This window comes from Amborella trichopoda, chromosome 11 (genome assembly GCF_054954075.1).
Source record: "Amborella trichopoda isolate Santa Cruz 75 chromosome 11, AtrichopodaSantaCruz75HAP2 v2.0, whole genome shotgun sequence".
NCBI classification, from domain to species: domain Eukaryota; kingdom Viridiplantae; phylum Streptophyta; class Magnoliopsida; order Amborellales; family Amborellaceae; genus Amborella; species Amborella trichopoda.
The window spans coordinates 4,819,826-4,843,005 of NC_142346.1; the positions used below are offsets into that span (position 1 = coordinate 4,819,826).

At 37.3% G+C, this 23,180-nt stretch overlaps 1 protein-coding gene and 1 non-coding gene across 9 annotated transcripts in view; both read right to left on the reverse strand.

Annotated features, from left to right (window-relative positions):
* Positions 1 to 13,867: 13,867 nt before the first annotated feature.
* LOC148779693 (small nucleolar RNA SNORD96 family) lies at positions 13,868 to 13,953 on the reverse strand. The gene has a single exon (XR_016045119.1). It is a non-coding gene; the product is annotated as a small nucleolar RNA SNORD96 family (small nucleolar RNA).
* A 7,164-nt stretch (positions 13,954 to 21,117) lies between these two features.
* The window catches only part of LOC18441215 (uncharacterized), a 33,877-nt gene continuing 31,814 nt past the window's right edge, over positions 21,118 to 23,180 (reverse strand). For 6 of the 8 annotated variants that reach the window (XR_016043631.1, XR_016043630.1, XM_020671753.2 and 3 more), the window contains 2 exons: positions 22,463 to 22,513; positions 21,118 to 21,769 (listed from right to left, as the gene is read on the reverse strand). Coding sequence is in view for 5 of the 8 variants with exons in the window: in XM_020671753.2 (XP_020527412.1) it covers positions 21,482 to 21,769; positions 22,463 to 22,513 (339 nt within the window). In the remaining 3 variants the exon portion in view is untranslated. The remainder of the gene's footprint in view (positions 21,770 to 22,462; positions 22,514 to 23,180) is intronic. The other 2 variants (XR_016043632.1, XM_088850817.1) reach the window with 1 other exon arrangement.

Genomic DNA, 23,180 nt, shown 5'->3' on the forward strand with positions numbered 1-23,180 from the left:
TGAGACTTATTAGTCGGGGAAGAATGTTAGGGTTTACAGCTGATATTCCAGATTCAAGATCCAACTACTATTCATAGCTCCTTTCCCCTGGAACCTCGCTATTATGATTTTGAGCGATTAACCGGGAGAGCGATCAAGAAGAGCATATGTTGGGCTGCATCATCCCTATTTTCCTTTGCCCGATCGATGCTCTAAAACCGGTTCCATTTGCAAGCACCCCTAAAAAAAAGCAGAGTCTTCGATTAAGATGGCCTTGTTGCTGCAACACAGTGTTTTTCTCCGCCCGAGCAAAATAGTAAAGGAACGGGTCGACTGTGCAATTCTGGCTCACCTTCGTCCCTATTTATCATTGGAGCCGCCGAACGAGCAGTTTACGTGTCGCCACTAGTATGATTAGATAGCGTAGAGTTTCCCGGGTGGCAGGAACCATGAATGATTGATTAGCAATCATAAATGCGATTTCTAACAGAAACTAATTATTACTAATGGGGCAGCAACCGCATTCTGACTGAACTAGAGAACAGTAGCAGGCTTATTGGCTTTGTCGGCTTATCAATTGAATCTTTTACGTTATTTCGACAATCAGAGAATCCTCCAGCACTTATTCTGACTCTTACACCTATTCTTATTCTATCACCTATACGGCGCACTTTCTCTTACACTACTCAACTCTAGCTACTATCGTATATTATAGATTTGATAACCGAATCCAACTGCTTATTCATTCCTGACTTTGTCCTATCTTTCTAACCTGACTTGCTTACCGCTCTTATCCGTTCGTAAGGAGACTGAAACCTGTATCTTGGGAAAGGAAAACAAAAACTTCAGAGTCTAAGACAAGAAAATACAAACATAGGTTGGAGCCTCCCTCCTCTCCTTAGCAGTACATGAGAGCTCCTACAATCATACCCCCTCTTACCTCCTCTCCAAATGGCTTCCCCTAGAAAGCCCAGATAGAGATAAGATCCCCCCCGGTCGATGCCATATTAGCATTACCAAAAGATTCTCAAGATAACCCACATACTAACGAGGATCCGCTTTTACAATGATGCAGATTCAAATAAGAATAAGACCCATCCCCAATGGATGAGCAACCCGATGATAATAGGCAAGGAGATAGGAAATCGTTAATGCTGAAAACTAATAATAGGTAACCCCCCAATCTATGGCAAACCAAGCTCGGGTCGAGAGGCTCCACAACCATAATTGGCTAATAGAACTAAGATGGCCATCCCCGATTGGATTGGGAAAGGCTGAAGATGGCTCACTCACCTGGGGAATTCGAGACACATGGCCACCCGTGATTGGATCCCTGAATGGCACTCAGTGAATCTAATCTCCGTTTGTCAGGTTGTGCCAGGCCTGCCAGGTCCATTTTCAGAATATCATAGTGGCTTGGTAGGAGGGAGGGGGCGCGACCCTCTCTCGCTGCCTGGAGCCTTTCCACTTGACTGTAACCACCACCCTTCTCTTGACTCTTTTCCTTCTTCTTCCCAACACACGGTTTCTGATGCAACGCTCTCTTATTCTATTATTTACATATACATATAATATATATAAAGTAAGACCTTCTCAAGCCGACTGTATTGGGTGATTAAGCAACTAACAAGGCGAAGACATACTTCATTTTTCAACTAAAAGGAGGGGTCGAGCGGCTTTAAGCTGCAGTCCTTGGGCATGCTCCTTCTTTAAAGGGATGAAGATGAATTCAATGGTAGAATCGAAGAGGAAGAGCCTACCTCCTTCTTCATACAACCAGTACCTTCTTTGAGAGTTTAGTTCCAAGCCAAGCGATGAAAAGGAGAAGATTTTATAAGCTGATGGATCTGCTGGATCAAAGAAATCCTTCAATAAAATTGCTTAATGCGGAAAGAGCTATCCAAGTAAGGCAGGCTTATTATATGCGATACAAACTATACTGTCAAACTAGAGTTCCTCATTCCGTAAGATGAATTGATGTCGGCTCGAAAAGAGAAGTAGGTGGGGGAATGAGCTATACCATAGGGAGAACAGCCATACGAGCAGTTGAGAGCGATCCAAGCCAATCGCCTATTCCACTCCAACCAGTATAGTCGGCGAAGAGGGAGCCAATTGGTAGAGGGGTTATTATCCTGCTGCTAGATATCGGATGAATTGGGCTTTTCGAAGTGCTTTCATTGGTTGGAATGGTCGATCGGGTTCGAGGTTAGGCACCTATAGTCTGGCACTGAAATAGAATGAAGAGGTCAGAGAAAGCAGGATGAAAAGGTCATAGATAGAGATACTAAGCCAAGGACAGCGTACGGAACTTCCATCTCATCTAGGATGGTAGAATGGATGAAGGCACTTGCTTTGCTTGCATATGATATAATATCAGAGAAGGAAAACATCCTCTTAGGCGGAGGCTTCTTAGTCCAATCCTATACGGAGCCGGTCTTAGACAAAAATGACCTAAGCAGGACTAGCACTCCTGCCCATAGTCCTCCCTCTCAAGACTCAGCCCGTCGCTTCTTCAAGAGGTTATGGGGTCCTTCTCTCATTCGTTCGGCTGGTAGTTGACCAATGAAAGTAGTATAAAATCTTGTTCTTCTTCTTGCTGGCATGAGAACTACAATTAGGTATTCGTGGTATCCTCCCGATCAATGATGATAGACGGATGGAGAGAGCCCTTTAGAAAGCGACAAAAGCAGCATTCAAGATTGGCTTGCTAAAGCGCACAGATTGAACTCTTCTTCCGGTCACATACTCTTCTTTATGAGTATTAGTGAGAGCATGGGGCCCTATTCATTACGAGCAAGCCTTCTCGACCATTGAATCTCTTTTCCGAAAGAAGATAAGGTTGAACTTCTCCTTCAGTGGATATGATGCACTACTTACCTTACAAAGCCAGGGGGAGTTCACGAACCTTGACGACTAGTGAGGACTACTTCCTTTATATGCTTTATCTAAAGATATGAAAAATAGCTAGAATTCGGCATAAAAGAAAGTAGGAATTCTGACAAGCGAGAGGGACGGTAATACCATTACAGTAGAGCCGAAAGCGGGATGGACAGATTCGACTTGCTAGAATCCAATCTATCGGTGAAGGGCAAAGAAGATAGGAAAGAATTAAAGGAAAGGGGGCAATTCAATTGTAGGTCTGGGAACGATGTCCCTCAATTTGGGATGGAATAAAATCTCTCCCTTCTGTTATGAAAGAGGTGACTTTCGGCCCCATAGAAGCGAGGAAGGTAAAGCAACTCGCCCTTACTAGAAAATCTCAAGGGCGAATACCAATAGCAATAGCGGCTTGGCTTAAGGTAGGCATTCCGGACTTGCAACTAGGACAGAGTGAGAAAGGTGAGAGAGCTCTTCATGAAAAGGGCCAACTCCCTGCTTCCACTCGCATTCAAAGAGATAGAGAGATGTCCGACAACTAAGCTGCTGATTCTTTCTCTATAGGGCAACTAAAAGAATTATAGAAAGGAGTTGAAATGGAAGAAAAAAATCAGTTGATAAATGAATCCCAATTTGTTGTACGTTACTTGTAAGGTCCTCCTCTATGATCTGATTTGATCTTGTAGTCTAAATAATCTCGTACCATGATGTATCTAGAATAGTAGCAATTAGTGAAAAAAAATACTTGTACAAACTACTGAAGAGATCCCATCTCCAACGGTCCAAAGATGGAAATTCTTGTAATATTCTAAACCATTCATGAACAAGAATATACGAACAAAATAGGAGTTTGATATAAGATGGAATAAGGATATACGAACAAGAACCAATCCTGATGAAAAGGCAGAATAAATAGGATTGGTAAGTAATACTACTCCTAAACTTCCTAATATAATACCTAAGCCCAAAGATACCTAAAGAATATCATGTATCGGTCCAAGTAAATCCATGATGTGCGAAACAATAAGTCGTAATCTTACTAACCAGAAAAAAAAAAAAGGAGATTACCTTATTTTGTTTTTCTTTTTCTTTATGTTCCTACTTTACGTTCCAAATATATATATATATATATATATATATATATATATATATATATATATATATATATATATATATATGGTTCCTTTTGGCTATCACTAGTTCTCATTCATATGATCACTAAAAAGGCATGAGTAATGATCCTATGAGACCCTCCCACACCCATGTGTGTAGCACCCTAAAGGATCACCATTAAATTTGGCATAAATCTCTAGAAAAGTTATCACATGGGTGTGGGACTTGACTTTTCCAGAGATCTGTGCCAAATTTAGTGGTGATCCTTTGGGGTCCTACACACATGGGTGTGGGACGGTCTCATAGGATCATTACTTAAAAGGCATACTAGTAGAAAATTTAATATGCACATGCATTTAGTGTGCCACAAGCATGTAGTTGTGCCCTATGATTTGCATTACATTTATGTGTAGTGTATTTCTTGGTGCCTTTTCTGTTATTGTTCCTAGTATGTGTCAAGCTATCTCACCTAGGCCTATGGGACGGGTGGCCTAAGACACCCAAGGCCCATCTTTTGCCATCAGTTTCTATGGTTACTAATGAATGAATCTGATCTCTAGCAAGTTACTTGTTTGCACATATGCAATGGTGCACGAAAACTCGTGTATCAAACCGAGGTGTGTTATGTGATATTGATATTATGTTTTCGTTATGATGTACAACACATAATATTGGTACTTTGTCATCATTATTTTTGTCTTTTTCTACCCCCAAACCACCCCTCTCCCCCTCCTCATATCATGTAAGGGGAGCTAGGGCAGACAGTTCTTCCATTATACAGCAATTTCGAGACACCTTTGAGGCAGCTTGTAATTGTCATAGTTATTGATTAGCAAATATCTTGACTAGTGAAAATTGAAGGCATTTGTGACTTGTTTAAAAGTTGGACTCCTGTGGGACTCACTATGGTCTTGATCCCGAGTCCCTCATTCTGACTAGGTAGACCAGGGATGTTTTAATAGGAAAAAATTGAAAAAAAAATTCATAAATGAAAAATTGGTGGACTAGAGCGATTTCAGGGTTTTTCAGCCCCAACTTACTTGGCTCCTGAGTCGGTCAGGTGCGTTTTTAAATACTGGTGGAACTTATTTGTGGTTCTGTTGATTTTGTGTTTATATCAGATTTTCTGCCTGCATCCTACATGGGGTCCTCTAGTTGATTATGAATTGGAGCTGTATATTGATTTGTGTTTCTGTCCGTGAAATCCGCTCAATGCATCAACATTCTCATGTTGACTATCCCATATGTGCTTTACAACTGGTTGGCAAGCTTAAAATTATTGGAAGTAGGGGAAAACTTTATGAAGCTTGTGAATAAGCCAGAATGCGAAATCTAAAACAAGATGGTCATTTGGTTTTGGAAAGGTCAAACCTCAAATTGTCTTGCACCACCCCATAGGAAGTCTTTCTAGAGCTTTTCAAATCTCCTCATCACCAACTGAGGCATGCCAAGGTTGACGAAGGACCAAGAAGCATCGGGACTTCAATCAAACATGATCCTTCATCTCTTAATTTCCATCTTACATTTTCTACTTGCAAGCTTCCCCCACCACATGTGGCCCCATAAACTGCTCTCTTGTTGCTTCCACATGGTATTATTAACCTTACTTAGCTCCACCCTCACTATTGCATCCTCAGCTTACAAAACTTTTTTAACTGTTGTTTTACTTAACTCTTTACCATTACATGCTGTCAAAAGGCCAGAGTGCAATATTTCGATAATGAGAAAATTCCAGATTACAAAATTCAATGCGAATTCTCTTTATAGACTCCTCCGCGGCAATTGGCAAAAGAAATTACTTATCATGTTATGAAATAACCTACTATCTGAAGTCCCTTCTGCCAACCACAACATATGGAACCTGCCTCTAGAAACTCTTCCCTGAGATATTTTTTGAACCATTTTGTGTGTGATCCTAAAGAGTTTGTGCCTTGCTCCTTTGTATTCTTTGTGTCTCATGATCTTCTAAAATTTCAAATCTTACCAAGAACCAGGCCTTTCAAGAGACACCTTAACAAACTACTCTATTCCATAAGCTCTAGTTTTTGGTGGAAGAATCTAGATTTTTGCACTTCAAATCTATGATCCCTAGCCATCTCCTTGAGGCTTGAGTATTCAAACCATTTGTGTTTCGTTAAGTTCTTTAATGACTAAAATGCCTCATGAACAAAATGAACAAAATTCCCAAGGCTTACTATAAAAATATATTAGGTGACTTTATTGCCACTGTACCTAGCATTCATCAAGAAGAAAGGATACTTATGGCTTAAACTCGGTTTCTCTCTGAGAAACCTATGAATGATTATTATGGAAATCTTAGACACGATAAAGCACGACATGCATACAATGTGCATTTGGCTTGGGCACCTTAGGCATCTATCTGAACAACGGCCAATTCATGTCATATCCTAGAATTGTGGAGCCCCCGTCCTGCACATACACAGAAGATGTTCGATTAAGCCCATGGTGTGGAAACTGGGTAGTAAAATTGATTTCGGGCAAGTTTGTGTCAAGCTCTTTGGACAGCTTGCATTTTTTATGATTAGCCAAAGTAGAAATGAAGCACATCTGGATTCATCAAATGTTTTTTTCTTTTTTTTCTTTTTTTTTTTAATTCCTTTGACTATTCATCCAATGTTTTCTTTTTGCTTTGAAATCTTTATTGGAATTCTCTAGATTACATTCTCATGAATATATTATATTTCTTATGATATTATAATATTGTTTTTTTAAGTTGATGCTCAGTGGAGGTAGGAGGTAGCGACATGTAGAATTCTTGTTTGTGACTAGGGGTAAAGGAACATGGAACACTTCTGCTAGGATGACAATCCTTAGAACTTTATTCATTTCATCATTGTGTGGGTCTCTTATGAACAGATGAAGGGCACCATCTTAGGTTAGGAGATGCAATTCAACATGCATTTGTTGATTATATAGTGTTTGTTCCTCTATTTTTGTAGGGGACTGTTTGCTAGGCGTGTCTCATTTTTCCTTAGGTTCAAGAAAAATTCTCAAATATTGAGCATAACTAATGGCCAACCTAGCTGTTTGATTTCACATCTGACAGCTAAGACTAATCAAGACCTTCTGTATTAATTATGAAAAGTATCCGTCAATAAAAATTCTTTTCTTTTACGAGTTAAGAGCACACACTTCAAAGGTCGATTGCTTTTAGCATGGGAAGAGTGGAGGATATGGTTTCGTGGTTCCTATGGATATGGTTGGAAGACAGAAGAGCTTAAAGGGGTTTTGAAATGCGACAAACAGTAAGTGCTCTTTTTTAGCTGCCATGCTCAACTGTGGCTCTGCATTATGGAATTTGGAAATTTTATGCCAAATTCAGTGGGTTAGATACTGCCTTTGGACCACAATATTACCAATTTCTTTTAGTGGAACAATATGTTGTACAGTTTTTTAGTGCATAGTAAAGGTTGGCCCGGATAGGATGATGTAATATACCATGTGGACTACAATTTCTCAAGAGTTCATGTCACATAGAAATGGGCTTGGTGAGTGAGATTGAGAGTGGAACCAAACTTATAAGCATCTTGAGAATTTTTCCCTTTCCTGTGAAAAAACAGTTGTTTTCTATGCAAATGGAGGAGCTTATTTTTAAGGAATTTTTAAGGATTGTGTACACTGAGACCATTACTATTTGCATACAAAGGTTACAAACACCCCTTGAGACCATTACTATTTGCATACAAAGGTTACAAACACCCCTTGTTATGCTGTTCCATGTTAAGTTTGCTTAAGTTTTGGGATCCACTTTATAATCATCATACAATATTTTCAAGAAAGCAAAGTGAATTCTGATTTACTAAATCTAAAAGTTGGAAGGTCTTTAACCAATCCCATAACCTTATTTTCTTAGGTGCACATAAAGTGCTAATAAATTTTATGGAAAAATTATGTAAATATCTATTTTAGTTTTCATTATTGCCAAAATAACGAATACTTTCCGTTATTATTAATATATCCATTTTCTAGACTTCATAACATTTTTTTAGAAAAAAATGAAACTACCCATTATCGGATTTTCAGAACAATTTCGGTTTTTAAAAAACCCAAATATTTTTTCTCTGTTTTGAGTCATTTGCGTATTTTCTATCTACTTCTCTCTCCATTGACTAATCAAGTTCAAAAACCAAATTTTCAATTTTCTCTCTCTTTCCTCCCTCATAAATTTAACCAGTCTCCTGATGTAATTCTAGCCTCCGTCATTGAAAATTCAGAATTCAGAAAGAATCCTCTCTCTGCATCTATGATGGGCAAATGAAGTCTCGACCCAAACCACTGATGGTTTTCCTTCCTCTCTCTTGCACCCCAATCCTACCTTTCTCTCTCTCCTCCATTAATGGCCCCAACCATCGAACTCGTGCCTTTTCTCAACCACCCAATCTTGCCCCAACTCAATGTCCCAACACTTTGCAACCACTCAATCCTGCCCCTGAATTCGCAGCTGCAAAATGTCATTATAAACTATTTATCCTCTCACCTTTGATTGGTTTCGATAGGCCCTCTCAATATTACTCAGGTTTGGCCCGTATACATTAGAGGAGAATGGAAAGCTATGGGAATATTCAGACTAGACTGAATTCCTATCTCAAGACGCTTGAGTGAAACTTACCCAAAAAAAAGATGCGACGTTGGGTGAAGGGGAGAGAGAGAGTTAAAAAAAAAAAAACCATTTTTACCTATGTACTGTAGAAAGAAAATACGCGGAGATAAAAAAAAATTCACAAGAACCGGAAATTTTAAATTTTTTATTTTTCAAAAATAGAAATTGGCCTGATTTTAGTTTTTGAAAAACCGAAAATATGTAGTATCGCCTTTTTTAAAAAAATTTGTTATGAAGTTTAAAAAATGGACATATAAATAATATTAAAAAATATTAAGTATTTTGGTAATAATGGAAACTAAAACGGATATTTACAATATTTTTTCCAATATTTATTTTACATTTTTTTTGTTTGTGGTTAAGAAGTTATATCTCTAAAATTTGGGATCCTACAAATACTCTTATATAGGGTTTTAAAATACAAGATATGCTCCTTTGGGAGTATATAATCACTTGTTATTTTATACAATTGGCCCACTTTTGTAGAATACTTTTCTATCCTTATAAATCGGATCAGAGTCACCCATATCTATCAATGTGATATGTTATTACTTAAAAGGGAAAAGTTTATATAAAGTTGCAACCTTAAAATGTAGAATCATAGATGCACCTCGAAAATCTATCGGAATTGTTGTTTTAATGTTGAAAAAACACTTTAATCAATCATCTCGACATTGAGATCTATGAATATGAAAAAAAAAAAGTTTTTGAATCTCGAAAATAGTGCATCTTGCGGTACATTATCTAGACTATCCATTTTCAAGATTTTCATATATTTATAGATTTACTCGATTTTAACCATTTTTTAAATTTAAAATTTTCTAATTAAATATGGAAAATATATTTTAAGAAGAATTTTTTATAACAAAAGTACATGCTATGATTAAATTTTAAGGTACGCCTTAATTGGATTGTTTAAGGTTGCAACCTTATAGAAACCGCACCCTTACTTAAATTATGCTTTGAAACTCAAAAATAAATTCTTTAAATGAGTTATAATGCCGCGGGCTTTGGAGAAATAAAAGGATTTTGTTGCAATGTATAAGTCCATGGATTTACTCTTACGACTTATACGTGATTTTTTTTCCTATAAAAATTACTTGCTAGGCAGGCCGTTCTTGTTGCGACCTTGAGATTGTAGGCTGTGGGTTTGTTGTAATTTTACTAACTCTTAAACTATTTGAAAAATCTAGAACGGTCTCTATTGAATAGAAAAAAAAAAGGAAAAAAAAAAAAGAAAAGAAAAAGGGGAGTGGGTTGGGGGGGGGAGGAGAGAAAAAGGGTATTTTGGTTATTTTATTTTATATAAAATTTTTTTATATTCTTTTTAGGTGCATCTTATTGAGATGATGCACGAACTAAGTTTTATGTTCATATAATTTGGAGAAAAAAATTAAAATGGAATACTCTAAAATATCAAATCTAGATCGAACGGTTAGCGGCTCAAAGCTATCCTAGCTGAACATTTAGATTGGATGGCTAGAAGATGAAGCGGCTCAAAGCTATCCTAGCCATCCACTTAAATCAGACGGTTGAGAGATGAAGGACGTAAGTAAATTATATAGGGGTGAAGATGTATAGAAGGTTTCCCTTTATTAATAATGTTCTTTATACATGGGCTCGTTGAATTAGCGACATTGTTGCAAAATGGAAAGAAACATAGGTGTCGTGGAAGAGTCCCGCCGTAGGTGAGGAGTCCCGTCGTGGTTAGGAGAAGGCTTGAACACGATCTGCAAAAGGCTTATATGTTAAAGAGGCTAGGGTCGTGCTGGTAGCACCTTACATCGCGTTGTGGTGCGCTAATTTTTATTCCTACCACTAACATCATCCGACTAATACCTTCGAAAAGCTTAACTCCTGATCTACTTGAAAAAATGGATTAGAAAAAAAAGAAGTTCGGGTCTTAATGGTAGCACCCCCATATTGTAATTTTCATTCTTAGCACCAACACCACTTTGTTAACACCCTTAAAAAAAACTGACTCCTAAACAATTTGGAAAAACCAGACCTGTCTCTCCAATGAATTATCAAAAAAAAAAAGAATAAAAAAAAACGATGATTCAAGACAAAGTAGTGCCCTATGGAATTAATTTGAAATGACGATTAACATTGTATATCACCATATGAAAACATTATTCGATAACCATTGGCATTCCTTCCATCACACTGTGGGACGATCTAAGGCACAACAACCTCAAACAAGTGTTTCAAAACTTAGATCAGAGGGACGGATCGTCTATCCCACATTTGTGGAATTGTAGATCCAGATCAAACCAGATCGATCCAAATTGGTGATCTAAATAAATTTTAAAATTTTAAAAATAAAAAATAAAAATATTAAATTGGTTTATGGGGAGTACCAATCATTCGAAACTATTTGGCCGGGTATTAAGGGGGATCAACCTGGTACCACTACCATCTAGATCTGGTTTGGCCACTGACCGATTCCCAATCCGGATCAATAACCTAACCATGCAATTTCAAAACAAATTCCATTTAAAGCATTTCTCATAGATACAACTCCATTGTTGTGAAACCATGTAGATCATATAAAAAACCATATTCAGCCCTTGAAACAGGGTATAATGGAGCGAAACAGGGCTGGTCCGTTTTCGTTTTATATGAGTACCTACAATCACATGCGGAGAAGTGGTATTTAACAAAGATAAAATGACGTTTTATATGAGTACCTACAATCACATGCCGAGAAGTGGTATTTAACAAAGATAAAATGACAACAAATGATCTAATGCAATTGTTGTATCATAATATAATGCAACGACACTTCTAAACAATCATGTTGATGATATTTGCATAACCTTAAATTTTACACGCACACTCTTTTCATCTCAATAATCAATCCCAAAAAAAAAAAAAAAAAATTCAATTTGAATCCTAGATATGGTCAAAATGAATCCCATCCAAAAACGAATCTAGACCCTTCATTTTGTGGATTTAAAGATCTTAGCCTTTATAAACTCAAAATCATTTTTTTATAAACTCAATCATTTTTTTCTGTTTTAACATTGTTCATCTAATGATAATAAAACCATCCAAAAAATTGAAAATAAAAAAATCTTTCTAAGATCTAGATCTAAGCATCTCACCAAACTTATGTTAATTGGGCTAAAAAAATACATTCTAAGTTGTGTTTTCATATTTTTCTTTTTTGTAATTATTCATTAGAATAAAAAGAGTGTAAATGATCCTATAGGACCCTCTCCCATCCATGTGTATAGGACCCAATGGATCACCATTAAATTTGACAAACGGATCTATAGAAAAATCAAATCCTTCACCCATGTGATAACTTTTATAGAGATCCGTACCAACTTTAATGGTGATCCGTTAGGGTCCTAAACAGATAAGTAAGGGAGGGGTCCTTTTTGACCATTACTCATTCAAAATCTGGATCAAACAAATGGTCACAAGATGATTTTTCAAGGTTGTTGCATCATATTAATATACATACATCGGTTTCATGAATCATTGCCTAAAATGCCGTCCCCCTTCTAAACTTAATAGCCAAAGAAACCAAAGGCTCCACCGATATTAGTCAAAAGAAGGTTACAAATACATCACAGTAACAATTCATTAGCAATAAGGGACTTAGAAGATACCCCCTCTTAGCCAAAGCTCTGTAAGCATGTTGGAAGGTCACCTCCAAAACACCACAAAAATCAATTAACTTCTGCATATAGAGAACGCCATGACCGAGGCGGTCAACGCACCTTATTGCACCAATTAAGCACAAAACACCACAAAAATCAATTAACTTCTGCATATAGAGAACGCCATGACCGAGACGATCAACTCACCTTATTGCACCAATTAATCACACTAAGCCAATCACCTTCCACAATACACAGTACCTTCCAATTTGGTTTCAACCAGGTTACTACTGTCCACTTGAAACCAGGTTACTACTATGTCCACTTTTCTGTTTTCTATGTCCACTTGAAACCAGGTTACTACTATGTCCACTTTTCTGTTTTCTATGTCCACTTGAAACCAGGTTACTACTATGTCCACTTTTCTGTTTTCTATGTCCACTTGAAACCAGGTTACTACTATGTCCACTTTTTTGTTTTCTATGTCCACTTGAAACCAGGTTACTACTATGTCCACTTTTTTGTTTTCTATGTCCACTTGAAACCAGGTTACTACTATGTCCACTTTTTTGAACCCTTTGGTTTCATCAGGTTTCACTTGCTTCACCTTCCAATTGGCTTCAAACTTTGGTTTCATCAAGTTTCACTTGCTTCACCTTCCAATTGGCTTCAAACAGGTTACTACTACCATGTTCACTTTTCTATGTCCACTTTTTTGAACCCTTTGGTTTCACCAGGTTTCACTTCCAATTGGTTTCAACCAGGTTACTACTATGTCCACTTTTCTAGGTCCACTTTTTTGAACCCTTCGGTTTCACTTGCTCCACCACGTTTTTAAAGTTTCCTGCCATGTCCACTTTTGAACCCTTTGGTTTCAGTTTACTACACTTTTTTCAAGTTTACTATTATGTTCACTTTTGAACCCTTTGGTTTCAGTTTACTACTCCACTTTTAACCCCTTTGGTTTCAGTTTACTATGTCCACTTTTGAAACCCTTCGGTTTCACCTTAATTTTTCAACTTCACCTTAATTTCTCAAGTTTACTACTACCATGTGCAGTTTTCAACGCTGTGGTTTCGCCTTTATATACGACTGCTTCAACAGGTTTTTCAAGTTTAATACTATGTTGACTCATGAAATCCCATATCCCACCTTTGTTGCTGAAAAACCATCTCCACAACTCATACAAGATATGCAAGATTTTTTAACTCTTGACGCTCTCATTGCTCAAGATAGAACCATCAAAAGTCCTTCGATTACGTCTCCTTCCAAATCTCCGAGAGCATAGATGCTCACAGGATCTGTAAACCAAATCTCCGAGAGTATAGATGCTAATCTCCAAGAGTATAGATGCTCTCAGGATCTGTAAACCAGGCATATTCAATTGTCGTAAGATTTTGGGTAAACCAAGCATATTCAATTGTCGTAAGATTTGGCCATCTCTACCGGGAAAACTGCACAGCCATAATATTGAAAGCTCAAAACCGCACCAAAGATGTAAAATTGCAATGCAAAAAGAATAATATGAAACCATATATATAAAATCGAGCAAATTTGTCAATGACCAAAGAGATCACAGAAACTAGCATATTTGCATTAAAGCATGAAAACAATTTCACTTCCTCAGGAACAAACAAGTAGAAAACTGAAAGGATATTCTGTAAGGGGGCCTCAGAATTGCAGAATATCAGCAAGGTTTCCACCATTCAGTCCCGAAAGATGGTGTTATTGTTTCTGATTTCATCATGGCCAACAATTCCACTTTTGATTCTTAAAAACAAATATCTAAATGAACTTCTCAAATACAAGGAATCCATATTAAAACTGAAGGTTCCAATGCAAATTTCACAAGAAAATTATCAAATATTAGTTGGTGAAAGTCAAAAAGACCAAAGTTTTTAAACTAGGCCACAGATGAAAACCAATGACGTTGTCCAATATAAAAAAATTTGATGCAACAAATGACAATGTATGCCTCATGGCCAGTCCCAAATGGTAATTGCAGTAACACCACTACCCAAGGCGATGGAATATGAGGCCGCTCTCTGCAAATGGGGGCTACAATTCCACAAAACAAGAAGGCCGGAGACCAAATTGTCTTAATAGAAGAACCCACAACAAGCAGAAGCTTTCTTTACGACGTTTACAGAGGAATTTACGAACACAAAATCAGTTCGCTCATTCTGTTAAGGAGAGTCCCAGCCAGGCACTCATCCCCCATCGACGAATTCATGCAAAATGAAAATTCGAAAAAAAAAAAAAACAAAACAAAAGTCAACAAAATATAACATAAAAGAAAAGCCAGAAATTTCATGAATCTAAGGCCAATCCTAGATGGCAATTGCAAAAATCCCACTACCAAGGCAATGAAACATGAGGATGCTCTGCGATCCAGAAGCTAGTAAACCCTAGAAAAGGGAGAGATGAAATACACCCGAAGGAAACAAGATGAGAAGAAAGTGAGTGGATCTGAAGAAATGAAATAAATAGTTCTTCAGATTTTCCTCGTAACATCACCTAAAAGAGAGAAAAAGCAGAGATTTCTAGGGTTTTCGTGGTGGAAAGGGCATGTGATTCAAAAGAAACAGAGAGGAATTCTAGGGTTTGATTAGAGAGGGAGAAACGAACGCAACGATTTCTAGGATTTCGATTAGAGAGAGAGATAGCGAGTTTTGGGATGATGAGCGACAAAGGGGAAGGCCCAAGGTTCTGATGAAAGACGATCAGGGTTTTGATGCGATACGATTAGGGTTTTGATGAGAGACGATTAGGGTTTTGATGAAAGACGATAAGGGTTTCGATTAGAGAGTGAGAGAGAGAGTTTTGGGATGACGAGAGACAGAGATAGGGAGACCCAAGGTTTTGACGAGAGGCGATTAGGGTTTTGATGTGAGAGAGACGGCGACCCAAGGTCCGATTTTCAGACTCGGAACGGGTGAAAGGGAGAAGCAATGGTGTTTAAATGGGAGTTTTAGACCTTTTAGGGTTTTGATGAGAGACGATTAGGGTTTCGATTAGAGAGAGACAGAGAGACTTTTTGGGACGACGAGAGACCCAAGATTTTGACGAGAGACGATTAGGGTTTTGATGTGAGAGAGAGGGAGCCCCAATAGGAGTTTTAGACCATTTAGGGTTTTGGAGGAACTTTGGACGGTGGATATTGATTTAGACCAACGGTTGCGCTGTGATGGTGGTCCGATGTAACACCACACCATGCGGCGGACATTGTATTTACGTACTCCATCAACACGATGACAAGTGCCCCAGTGAACTTGGGGTGGCAATCGGTAAGGATCTGGAACCCAAGACTTCTCACCCAGACTCGGACCCGATCCTTACTGGAGTTCAAGTGATTTGGACCCAAATCCGACTTTGAGTTAGGTCTAATAATTAAAAAAATAAAATATTTATTTCATATATTATTTAGTAAATATAGTTTATATAATTTATATTGTATCATTAAAACAAAGGTGCAATTGGCATACGGATGCATCCGTAGATGTAGTGGTAAGGTGCACCTTCAAATTTTATCATGGCACATAATTTTGATGTACAATGTTCTTAAAATTGTCTCAAAATCTATTTTTCTATCTAATTATAAAATTTTAAATTTCAGAATTAGTTAAAATCAAGTAGATCTATAAACATATGAAAATTTTGAAAATGGATGGTGTAGATAATATATTGTAAAATGCATTATTTCTAAGACTTAAAATCTTTTTATTATTTTAAGATGTCGAGATGATCAATCAAAGAGTTTTTCAACATTAAAACAACCTTTTTCAATGGATTTTTGAGGAGCATCCGTAGTTCTACATTATAAGGTTGCATCCTTATATAAACTTTTTCCTTAAAATAATGAGTTAAAATGTACAGTGGTCTGGATTTTCATTTTGCATGAATTTGTTCGATGACGAATTCGTCATTGGGGGATGAGTTTTCTATTAACTATAATCACTTTTTACACGAAATTTATTTATTTTATCATATTCATGATCTCCTTAGAGATTACAGGTCGTTAAAAATTAAGTCTTAAAATCCATCTCAAAAATACATTTATTTTAGAGATTACATGTCCTTAAATTAAGTCCTAAAATCCACATTTATTAAGAGGCCCGCATTTCTACAAATGCGCGCTTGGCCATATAAAGAAATTTCTTATTTTTATGGACTCATAAAGGGCTTTTGAATTTCTTTATTATGATTTTTTTTTCTTTTGGATTGGTTTTGGTGATTTATAAATTATTAAAAATTAAATAAAATAGGATAAAAAAGAAATGGAAGAGGGAATTAGAGGGTAGATAAGCTTAAAAGAAAGACAATAAAATATAAAAAAAGGGGTTCTAGGGAACTAGGATCGACACCCTTATAAAAAGGGTATATGTAGCATCCGATCATTTATTTTTGTTTTAAGTTGGTCACAATTATTAGTGACTAGTAGTAGATGTAAAATTGGGATATAGTGTGAAATTGGGGATAGAGTGAAAGATGATGATCTTTGCTTCTTTTAGTCACAATTATATCATAATGGTGAGGTGAATAAAGCTTTGAATCCTACATTCATTGCATTAGTCCTTAAAAAACCTGTCTTACAAGCTAAATAGGAACTTTTTTTTCCTTCTCCGACAATTCTATCGTGATGGTATGGTGAATAAAGCTTTGCTCGCATTAGTTCCTAAAAAGTCTGTTTTATAAGCCATTAAAGATATGAGGCTGATAAGTCTTTTTATCACCCACTTATAAAATATTGGCTAAGGTTTTAACAAATAGACTGTTAAATTATGAAGTTGATGGGGCAGCATATATTCGTTTAAATCATGGATGGAGTCGTAGCCGCACAAGAGTTCATTGACACCACTAGAAAAGAAGCGAGGAAAGGAAAGGTAAATCATGGTGAAGTGCCCAGTCCTCCTGCAGTTGAAGCGGGTTAGGATTGAGTTGGGCCTTGGAAGCCTGGGCTTTTCACATATGCATGACATTCTTGCCCTCTACCTTCGTCTCCTCCCTCTAGGAAACTTACACTTTCAGATTGTTACCACCTTTAGGGTAGTATGCATGGGCCAATGCTGGTATGCATGGGCCAATGCTGGTATCCCTCACAAAGTAGCACTCAACCGGACGAGCGCCATTTCAATATATCGAGATAATCGTGCAAAAGTAAGGATATTCTCTAGAGGTGGTAATGGATTCGGACTTGACCTGAGATTCGAGGGGTAGATTTGGTTATAGGATTGGTTCCAAATATTGAATTCGGCAAGTCGGGTCTGAGATCAAATCTTGAACCCAGACATTGTTCAGGTTTGAATGAGGGTCCGATTGCGTCCAATAATATTTTTTCAGTCCTAATATATAAAATATATTTAAATATAGTTAAATGAATAGATATTTTAATTTTTAGATTGAGTCTAAGTTTGGGTTTGGCCATACCCGACCCGACACGACAAAAACCGTTGCCATCCCTAATTGTTCTCGTTAAGCATTATCCATATATTCATTTGTTCCAAGTAGGAGGAAGTGATTAGAGGATACCCATGATGTATTGGTCCAGAATAGCGCGCGCTTGTGTTTTGGGGAACGCATTGTGCAATTGTATGCTGCGTAAGTGCACGACACTCATTAATGGTGCGGGTGGTACACTCTACCTATGAATAGCGCGCGCTCATTGTGTGGCTAGTGTTGTGGTCGGTGCGCTACTACACTGTACATGAAACTGAGTACTAAGCGAACCCATGATGTACTTCGTGCGCGCTTGTGTTTTGGGGAACGCATTGTGCAATTGTATGCTGCGTAAGTGCACGACACTCATTAATGGTGCGGGTGGTACACTCTACCTATGAATAGCGCGCGCTCATTGTGTGGCTAGTGTTGTGGTCGGTGCGCTACTACACTGTACATGAAACTGAGTACTAAGCGAACCCATGATGTACTTCGTGCGCGCTTGTGTTTTGGGGAACGAAAAGCGCAATTATACGGTAACTAAATTCATAATGCTTATCATAGATGCGGGTAACAATGCAATACTTTGCGCGTGAATAACGCGCATTATGTAGCTTGTGTTCAAAGTGATTATCCGAGACCCCCTTGATTCCACAAAACATGTTAGCAATGATGCTTTACAAAGATGGTGCCTTTCTCACTTAGTATATGGGGCGAAAAGCAGTTTAACCAATCTAATCGGTAAACGAGCAGATTAAATCGTTTTAAAAGGACAAGTTCCGGATAGTCAAAAAAATGTTGAAAAAAATAAAAAATATACAAAAAAAATATACTAAAATATGAAAAGCATATAAAAAATAATTAAAACAAAACACATTTTAAAAATTAATGAAAAAATGAATTTTAAAAATTAGATTTGTGCCTAAGGCTATTTTTATGATTTTTTAAAAAAATTGAAAAAAATATAAAAATGAGTATTAATGAGCAAAACAATTTTTAATCTTTACCATGATGTAAACAATATTAAAAATATATATTACAAACCAAATTCCTTCTTTTTGAGATTTTGTATATATTTTTTTAGACTTCTTTTTTTTAAATACCAATCGATCACCAAAACCACTCAAAACCTGAACCGGCTATTGGTCGAGTCCAATCTAACCTGGCAGTTACCTGTTAGAACGCCAGGTTTTCCTAACGTGGGTACTTACCAGAAATAGATAAAAAGTCGTATTTGGACGATAAATTACTGTAAAAGACTAAGAGGGTTCCCATGGGGTTTTGGTGGTACCGAGGGTTCATTTTGCTGCTAAAATTGGGAGAAGGGTTAACACGGAGCAGAGCACGGTGCATCCACGGCGGAAAAGCAAAAGGCCAAACATCTGATTTAACAGATGAAATCATGGCCCACTAAAGTAGCGACTTTTTGATATAGTAGCCTTTATTTCAGATATTTTAAAAGGAAGAGATTTTTAGGTTCCCCTAGAAGTTATATCCTCCTTTTTATCCAGCCGTCCATTTTTTTTAATAGAGGGCTAAAATTGCCCTAATCACAATGACACGTCTCCACACTGTTTTATTTTTAATTTTTTTTTATGATCTATTTTGACACCAAATTTGGAACGTCCATTTTTCTATTAAACCCGCACTAATGAAAAATATAAAACAAATATTTTCAATAAAATAAAATGATCAAAATACCTCTGAAAGTTTTAAAAGGTATTTTGGTAATTATATTTTATCGAAAAATTATTGTTAATATTTTTTATATTTGCACCCCAATGAGAAGATGGCAAGTACCAAATTTTATATTCAAAAAAATTGTATTAAAAAAACAAAAAATAAAATACTTTGAGACTTTGGATGTGAGATCAAATAGTGAGTGGCTCTTTTGATAAAAACTAGACAGCTGGATAGTAAAAAAGAAGACAGAACTTCTATGTTGTAGGGAGAACGTAAAAAGCTTTCCCATTTTAAAAAGATGAAAGTTTATATAAAATTGACATCTTAAGTGTAGAATTAAAGTGCACCTCTAAAATCCTTCAAACAAGGTTGCGTTGCGTTGATGTTTGAAAAACATCTAATTGATCATCTTGACATTTATGGAGAAAATAATAGATTCCGAGTTCTAAAAATGATACATTTGTCAACACATTATATAGACCGTCCATTTTTTAAGATTTCTATATGTTTATAGATCTATTTGATTTGAATTACTTTTGGAGTTTAAATTTTATAATTATTGATAAAAATAGATTCTCACACCATCCTAAAGCTTTCAACATCATAATTGTATTTCATGACAAGATCTTGGGGTGCACCTTAATTTGATTGTTTAACATTACGCAAACCACAGCCTCTTAAAATAACAAATCACGATTTCCATTTCCTAGGATTGCTATAAGATTAAAATTGGAAACCCGGACGACATCAATAATATAGCAGTAATTTTACCAAATAAAAATGATTTTTCATTGAATAAGAAAGATCCACTACTAGTTGAATAAAACAATTTCCACCCCCACGTCCACATCACACAAAACTTGGCACATCTTCATGTATCCCAATGGGTATGGTCCCTTGATGTTACAATGGCCACTATTTCCAAAAAAAAATTGAACTTTACCAGCAGTAACATCCAAGGCTCAAATACCCACTCATCCATCTAGGCCAATCCTTTGATGTTACAATGGCCACTATTTCCAAAAAAAAATTGAACTTTACCAGCAGTAACATCCAAGGCTCAAATACCCACTCATCCATCTAGGCCAATCCTTTGATGTTACAATGGCCACTATTTCCAAGTTTTCTTTAACCTTACCAGCAGTAAGGTCCAAGGCTCAAATACTACTCATCCATCTTTAGAGAGCTCCCTAGAACTTAAGAGCAGCCTAAGAAATCGTACGAGACGAAAGGCAATGGCTGTCCTTCAATATCACATGTCCTGCAATATTTCATAGTTAAGCACCAAAACAGTAACTCAAGATTCTGACTCAGGAATCACCAGAGTCGGGCCAGAACAGGAGGCTGGCGATTACAGGGAGGAAATCCTATAAGCTATCAAGTCCCTCCATGTTTTCTAATTTTATTTTTGGTAAATAGGACTCAGCTCGGGAATTGCTGAGACAGAATTGGAATCAGATACCTGAATTCAAATTTTTGAATCACAGCTCAAAAAGGCAATGCAATGATAAAACACATGATAACGACAGCCCTTTCGGCATGTGCATTGGGCATGGCGGGTCCCTACTCCACAGTCACTCACTTTTCTGCGTAGCAGGCTTAATACCAGGTAGGAAGGGGCATTATTTTTTGATGCAATGACCCGAGAGTAAAACCTCAAAACCTCTATTTATTTGACAAAGGTCCAAGTGCTTGAAGCATGAGCAGATATATCAGTAACCGAACACAGTCCCTTAGATTGATAGGTCACCAAGCACCCTTTAAAATGAAATTGCGCAAGTTGTGACTCCATAAATATATCATAAAGGCCCCTTGCATAAATATTATGGCCTTTGAATTATTTGCCCCCAAAAAAAATCTAATCACATTGAATGGAACTCTGATGAACAATTTTAATAGCCGAAAGCCATACTTTACAATGCCCTGCCTGCCACAATACACCATGCAAAACAGAGCAGACAAGGAATTGGCCCAGGCCAACTTCTGCCTTGCCTGCCATTTTCACCCATGGATGCACCATATATATATATATATATATATATATATATATATATATATAGTTTTCAAGGGTCAGCATCCAAGCATGGCAGGCTCCATGGCATACAAGAAGAAAAGATTTCTTCAAAAAGAAGCAAAATAGGCTTACTACTGTGACAAGGAATCAGGTGAAGAATTCCGAAAAGGACCACATTATAAACTTCGCAAAGATATCAGTCTCAAGGAACTCGATATGGGCAGCCCGGCCTATCATGGTATTCAAATTCCTACCCTGAGAGGAGGTGTCAAAGTTGACATCACACCTCACGAAGGTCCGTCGCTCAGTGGAAGGTGCATGTATCTGGTCCAAGCAACTGTTGAGCATCTCCATGAAAATAGGTCCTCTCTTTGAGTCTAGTGTCGCCGCATAACAGGCTTCGATCCTTGCGGAATGATATGGTACATAGCCATCCTGATGGGGAAGAATAGAACTTTAAGGTTGGTATAGGTAAAGGAAGAGTGAAATAAATGGCAAAAAGACAAAAAGAAATACATTAATGAATTTGTTGAGTTGGTAGAAAGAGATGAGCCTGATACATCTCCATGAATAGGGTTATAAACCAATTTAAATGATAAAAGCCAAATATCAACTGGTTTTGAAATTGCGGCCTGCACCTTCTGGGGGAGGGGGAGGGGGGGAACAGAGAGAGATTTTGAAATTGTGGGCCTGCACCTTGTGGGGGGTCCACAGAGAGAGAGACAGAGAGAGAGATGGAACTAGCCTTAAGTAGGCAGTCATCACAACTGCCAGCGTCCTGTCACCATTTTCAAACCTAGTGTTGCACATTTTATGGATAAGGAATTCCTCTTGACAAATAGGGATGCAGACCTCCCATGATGAAATTGGCAGTAGCAATTGAATGAAAATCAATGTGCAGAAGGGCTATGGTCAGACATCAAAAAACAAAATTGAGAGATTTTTTCTCTTGGCATTACACCCACGCAGGCATGCCCTCAGCCTAGATCCTCGGGGACAACTTAACAACAAAATAACTTTTCAAAAGCATCCAAACTTGTCCGAAAAAGAACTGGAAATGAGTTTTTTTCTAAAACAAAATTGATAATATTCCATAATAGCATAAAACAGAAAGGATTACAAGGATACCTGTGGAGAGGACAGCAGAATCACGTTCTTAAAGTTCTCTAGCGTCTTTTGCTGAAAGAAAAATAACAAAGCACATTAGTATGCCAAGCATGCAGTGGCGTTCAGTGACATTGAAATACAACCACGGGAGTTCTCATACACAAAACCACTTTATTTCAATGATACATATATATCACTACATAAAATCGAAAGAAATGGGTAGCCATAAGAATATCCATTTTACAAATATAAAAAGATTATTTATCCAGACTAACTCTCTCTCTCTCTCTCTCTCTCTCGCTCTCTCTCTCTCTCTCTCTTCGTGGGTCTGTCTGTCTCTGTGAAATTGGTAGATGAGGCAAAAGTTGTTTGTGCTGCCCAGGTATTGACTTAGCTCGCCCCAGGGTGGACCACAACAGAATCTACCCTACCCCATCTTTGGGCCCTTACGAGTATCGGTTTTGAGACTTAGCTCGCCCCAGGGTGGACCACAACAGAATCTACCCTACCCCATCTTTGGGCCCTTACGAGTATCGGTTTTGAGCCCAAATTTCGCTCATAAAATCTTTCAGACAAGAGAACAAGTTCATGAAAAAAAAATCAAGGAGAAACCCAGATAATGGTTTTCTGATGAGAGAGAAAATGCAGTAAATATGGGTCATTCATTAGAAAAGATAAAAAATGGCACTAAATCAAGGCCCTAGTAAGATTTGTTTTGACCCTAAAATTTCTAGATTGC